This window comes from Suricata suricatta, chromosome 2, assembly GCF_006229205.1.
Source record: "Suricata suricatta isolate VVHF042 chromosome 2, meerkat_22Aug2017_6uvM2_HiC, whole genome shotgun sequence".
In the NCBI taxonomy this organism is placed as follows: Eukaryota; Metazoa; Chordata; class Mammalia; order Carnivora; family Herpestidae; genus Suricata; species Suricata suricatta.
In genome coordinates, this window is record NC_043701.1 from 156,107,827 (window position 1) to 156,113,826 (window position 6,000).

At 45.7% G+C, this 6,000-nt stretch overlaps 1 protein-coding gene across 1 annotated transcript in view; it reads right to left on the reverse strand.

Annotated features, from left to right (window-relative positions):
* Positions 1-4,706, reverse strand: part of PIK3AP1 (phosphoinositide-3-kinase adaptor protein 1) — a 118,795-nt gene extending 114,089 nt beyond the window's left edge. The window contains exon 1 of the mRNA XM_029920180.1: positions 4,625-4,706. Coding sequence (XP_029776040.1) covers positions 4,625-4,706 — 82 coding nt within the window. The remainder of the gene's footprint in view (positions 1-4,624) is intronic.
* Between the last annotated feature and the right edge of the window lie 1,294 nt (positions 4,707-6,000).

Genomic DNA, 6,000 nt, shown 5'->3' on the forward strand with positions numbered 1-6,000 from the left:
AGTGTCTCCCTCTCTCTCTGCCCCTCCCCCACCCGCATTCCATCTGTCCGTCTGCCTGTCTGTCTCTCTCTCAAATATAAACATTTAAAAAATTATTTTTAATATTATTCTAAATGTAAAGTGTTACTGCATGAGTGTGCGTGAGCTTGGTCCACCAGGTAGGCAGTGTATGAGACTTTACATTGTATTATAACAGCAAGGTTGCAATGCTAGTGATGCTGCACTCAGAATTCAGTTAAAAGTGCAAAACTAGGGGTGCCTGGGTGGCTCAGTTGGTTAAGCATCCAACTTCAGCTCAGGTCATGATCCCACAGTTCCTGAATTCAAGCCTCGCGTCGGGCTCTGTGCTGACAGCTAGCTCAGAGCCTGGGGCCTACTTCGGATTCTGTGTCTCCCTCTTTCTCTCTGCCCCTCACCTGCTCATGCTCTGTCTCTCTTTCTCACTCAAAAATAAACATTAAAAAATATATTTTTTAAAAAGTGCAAAACTAAAAAGCAGTAGCCATGAATACCCCTCCCCCACCCACACAGACACATATACCAGCAAATATTATGTCAACAATTTCTACAAATGGGCTAGAAGGAGAATAAGATCTCAGATAGGGTGGCTGTGGTCCCATACAGTAGCAAAGAAGCCATTGGTGATGTTTCCAATAGACTGTAAGGAAATAAGGAAGGAGAATTCTGAGAACATAATCAGTACTCCAGATGGCAACTCAGCTCTTGCTTGGAGCACTGACTGACTCCGCAGGAAAGCAGCCCCTCTCTAATGACCCGACCACGGGCCCATGAGCGACGTATGCCACTACTGTGAGGAGACAGTGACCCAAAGGAAACCAACGATTTCAAATGACAAGTTCTGGGGTCTGAAGGAACAAGTATTCTTTACACCCTGGGTCCTGCCTCCCCATCACCGGCTCCTCTGTTAACAGCATGATGCAGGCTAAAGACCTCTAGTCATTAAGGAAAGCGTAAATATTAATAATGAGGGAAACTGGGTGTGGAGGATATGAGAACTGTACTACCTTCACAGTTTTTCAATAAATCCAAAACATCTAAAACAAACATTTTTAAATACAATTTAAATTTAAAAAGTACTTAAGGGGTTAGGCTCTGCTATATGGAAAACATATAGAAAATGTCTCATTCCTGGGATTCTGGTGTTATGTTTGCCCCCCCCCCCCCCCGCTCACACACACATACAAACACACTGCTCTGAGCAAAAGTACATGACAAGGAAGTGGTTAGTGCTTCAGACTCATTAATATCACAGCCTACTTGGTCACCCACTTACGGTGTGACTTGAGACCCGTATACGAAGTCTAAGTAAATTTGGCTCGAGGTCAGTGGGAACAATGAAATCTATTGCCTTCTTCAATTTTGTTCCGCTGCTGAAACTGAAGCTGGGGAAATTCTAAAAAAAGTTCCAAAGTGGAAGTTAAAGTTCCTCCATAATGTGCTAGATAACAACACAGGACCAAACACTGTATCAGCAACTCTCTCCTGTACAAGGGACACCCTTTCTTCTAGAATAATTCCCTTCCTGTAACCGTAGGTCACTTCCTCATATGGGCCGAATCAATTCTTTCAGCTTGGTTTGTTTATTATGAGAAATTAAATACATAGACCAACAGGGGTCCATAAATCCTAAACAGGGATGCCTGGGAGGCTCAGTCTGTTAAGCGTCTGACTTGGTTTTGGCTCAGGTCATGATCTCGTGGTTTTGTGGGTTCGCACGCCACGTTGGGCTCTGTGCTGACAGCGGAAAGTCTGTTTGGGATTCTCTCTCTCTCTCTCTCTCTCTCTCTCTCTCTCTCTCCCTCCCCCTCTACCTCTCTCCCCCCCCACTTGCACTGTCTCTGTCTCTCTCAAATAAACTTTAAGAAAATATTTTTTAAAAAAGAAAAAGATATACAGTGACTGAAAGAGAGGCTCCTTAGAAAGATCCAGAATCCACCTGAGAAAAGAATAGGGAGGAAGTTCCAGGGAGCTTTTTGAATTGCCCAGCCCAGCCCAGCCCATTTTAGTCTGTAGGTGACTCTGGCTCCCCATTCATCTGTCTTAATAAGCACCTTACCGGAGAGGGATGTGAGCTACAAAGGTCACTAGGAGAAGGAGGGATCTAGGTAATGACTCATGTGAGGCACTTCCAGACCGTGAAGGTTTCAAGTTTAGAGACTTGACGGGAGTATTAAGGGACCTCAGGAATCAGATGGGAGTTAAAATCACAAAAAATTAAAGGTGCCTTCAATCCCTATTATCTACTAAGTCTAGGAATGGTAGAAAAATCTGGAGATAAGAGAAGCCTCAGAGAAAAAGAGCAGGAAAAGGTATGCAAGCTTTCTTCAAATATCTGGAGGCTGACACATGGAGGAAAGGATTCTGGTCTTCACTCAGCCACAGACTTGGTCACTTGGGAAGGTCACTCATGGCCTCTTTGTCTCCTCCCTCTCAGGTGTAAATGCAAGAGAGGCCATCAGGAGCATAGAGAATATTCCAGGGTAGGCTGATTCCATTTCATTTTATCTTGCCTCTCAAGCTCTTTCAAAAACAAGAAGCCAAGATTCTCCTCGATTTCAGCAATCAAAGATGTCTTTCAAAAAATAAAATCCTGGGGCACCTGTGTGCCTCAGTCGGTTAAGCATCTGACTTCAGCTTAGGTCATGGTCTCACAGTTCATGAGTTCCAGCCCCGCGTCGGGCTCTGTGTCTCCTTTTCTCTCTGCCCCTCTCCCGCTGGCCCTCTCTCCCTCTCTCTCGCCCCCTCTCTCTCTCAAAAATAAAAATTAAAAATTTTTTATTAAAAAAACAAAATAAAATACTAATGCTTACCCTTCAGTAGAAGGGAATTTTAAAAGATGACACACTTCAGGATTGTTGTGCTGAGACATGCTAAAACTTGGATGAACCTTGAAAATGCTACTTCTGTGAAAGAAAACACAAAAGACTACATACTCTATGATCTTATTCATACAGAAGTCCTGGGCAGGGAAATCTACTGAGACAGAAGATAAAACATAGGGCTGGGCAGGAGGAGGGAACAGGAGGGTGATAGCTAAAGCCTACGGAGTTTCCTTCTCTCTTTTTTAAAATTTCTATTTCATAATGTATCCCTCCCTCACTCATTTCTCAAAATGAATTTCTTTTTGAGGTGATGAAAATGTTCTAAAATTGGCCAGGATGATGTTTGCACATATCTGTATAGATACTAAAAAGCCACTGAACTGTACACTTTTTGTTTGTTTTGTGTTTAACTGTATACTTTACGTGGGAAAATTGTATGGTATGTGAATAATATCTAATAAAACTGTTTAAACTAAAAAGGAGGAGGAGAAAGAGGAGGGGAAGAGGAGAGGCAGGAAGAGGACAAGCAGCAGAAGACCACATGGAAGAGTGCCCAGGATGACTCCAAATCCTAAAACATTTTGGCAAGAGGTAGTCAGTCTCACTGCCACCAGGTACCTCCAGACCTCAGAGAGCCCCAGGGACCCCAGAGGCCTGACTCCCACTCACGGCACCTGAAGTGGGGTCTCACCACAGAGAGTGCTCACAGCAAGAGTCGGACAGCCCTAACCATCGCAGATGTCTGCAGAAGCCACTACAGAGCCCGTAAATAGCCCCGGGTTTGGCCACTGGGTTAGAGTCCCCATCTTCTAGCCCCTTTGGCCAAGCCCAACTGGAATCACGCACACAGGACCCTGGAAGCAGATGTTCTCTGTCTCCTCTGTCCAAAGGCTCTCTCGGTTTACTGTTTCTTGGACTTAACAGCCCAGTGCCTGTTCTCAGCCATGGAAGGAGGTGGGAGTTTCACCGGCCTCATCTCCTCCTTCTCCCCAATCACCCACCTATTCCACCACTTGCTCTCTGTTCCTTAAATACACCCTATATCCCCATTTATTGATCCTCTGAATGGGGCACTCTTCCCCCATGTGACCCCTCCTTTCAGATCTTTGCTCAAGTGTCCCTTTCTCCATAAGGCCTAACCTGGCTACTTCATTTAAAATTATAAACCGAACCCTCTTGACCCCCTCTACTGTTTTCCCACTGCACTTAATCATATCATGTGCTTTCCTTATTAAGTGTATGGTCTGCCTTTCCCCAGTGTTCTCTAAGCTTCGTGGGAAAACGACTTATGTCAATTTTGATTACCTGACACCTAGAACAGTGCCTAGAAACAGTAAACATGCAACAAATATGTGTTGAATGAATGAATTTCCTCTAGATAACTCTGCTTCAGCTTTCAAATGTAACTGTGGGCTATGACCTCACTATTACCACAATACAGCTTCTTCTAACCTCCAGAGCCCCAGTTGAGAGTCAGAAGGCTAAAACCTAGCTACTTTCCCATTCTCTTTAAAGAATGAGCCTAGGGGCACCTGGGTGGCTCAGTTGGGTAAGCATCTGACTTCAGCTCAGGTCATGATCTTGTGGTTCGTGGGTTCGAGCCCTGCATCAGATTCTGTGCTGACAGCTCAGAGCCTGGAGCCTGTTTCAGATTCTGTGTCTCCCTCTCTCTCTCTGCCCCTCCCTTGTTCACACTATGTCTCTGTCTCAAAAATAAATAAACATTAAAAAAATTTTTTTTAAAGAATGAGCCTATATTACCAGTCTAATAGAACTGTTACCATTGGCCTTCTCTACTGCTTCCAAAGCACCATTAATTAGAAGGCTGAACCTCAGGGGATATGGGGAGAGCTGGCTCTTCATTCTAGCATCTGTTCACATTCTTCAAGAACACTATCTTCTCCTGCTGACTAGATTTTAGTTTTCAAGAGGATTTTATATCCTGTTTATACATGTTATCTCTACTGAAACATCATAAGGGGAGCCTGGGTGGCTCAGTCGGTTAAGCATCCAACTTTGGCTCAGGTCATGATCTCAGTTTGTGGGTTCGAGCCCCGCATCAGGCTCTGTGCTAACAGTTCAGAGCCTGGAGCCTGCTTCAGATTCTGTGTTTCCTTCTCTCTCTGCCCCTCCCCCACATGTTCTGTTTCTCTCTCAAACAAAATAAAAAATAAACATGAAAAAAGAAAAATTAAAACATCATAAAATGGGCACACACAAAAATTTGCAAAAATTTGCAAACACAGTAACTCTAGTTTTCTCATCTAATAATTCACTGTTTACTTACTGATTTCCTGCGCAAGACTGTAAACTCCCTGAGAGCAGAAACTAGGCTGTCCTGGTCACCACTGAGAACACACTTAGCTGCACAATAACCATTACAGTGAATAGTGATACAGTCCTTAGTTGTCCCTATTATTATCATCGCTCCGTGGTTTGTCCTGGATATAAGAGAGTGAGTAGCACTGGCAAGTGTACACACCCATTAATGAGACAAGAACCCAAGACTAATCGAAAATGACTCCTGGCACCTTTCCACGGGTAGATTACCCGGTGGCCTCCACTTTTCCCCATTCCCCAAAGTTTTGCAAAGAAATAAGAAAGGTAAAGCTAAAGGAATGGTGTTCCTAGGTTCCTATCAAAATTCTAGCCGAAAAACAAAGCTAGGAAGGGCAGAGAGGAAGCGGGCTCGGGAAAGTGGCCCAAGGGCCATCTTCGATCACACAGCGTCCTCCAGGGACTGCCCGAGCGCCCCCTATTGGTCCGATGCGGCCCTAAGCGTAGCATTTCCCAGGCGTTGACAACGCGGCTCTCCGCCTTGTTTCTACCGGACCCGGGTTCACACAGCTGGAAGAACAGGGGAAACGACCCTCAGAAGCAACTAGAGCCAGTGACGGAGGGAGAAAAGGAGACTTAGAAGACAGGAGAGGAGAGGTGCAGATAAGGACTGGAGAGAATCGCGCGACAAGCCGGGAGGGGGGACGTGGGAAAGCTGCGACGGGGCGTGCGCCGGGAAAGCGGGAAAGAGCAGAAAGCACGCGGGAAAGAGCAGAAGGCACACAGTCCCGCGCCGAAGACGCAGAGCGGGCGCCGGGAGCGCCCGAGAGCTGCGCGGGGCGAGACGGCCGGCCAGCGGGGAGGCTCGGGCGCAGGGCCC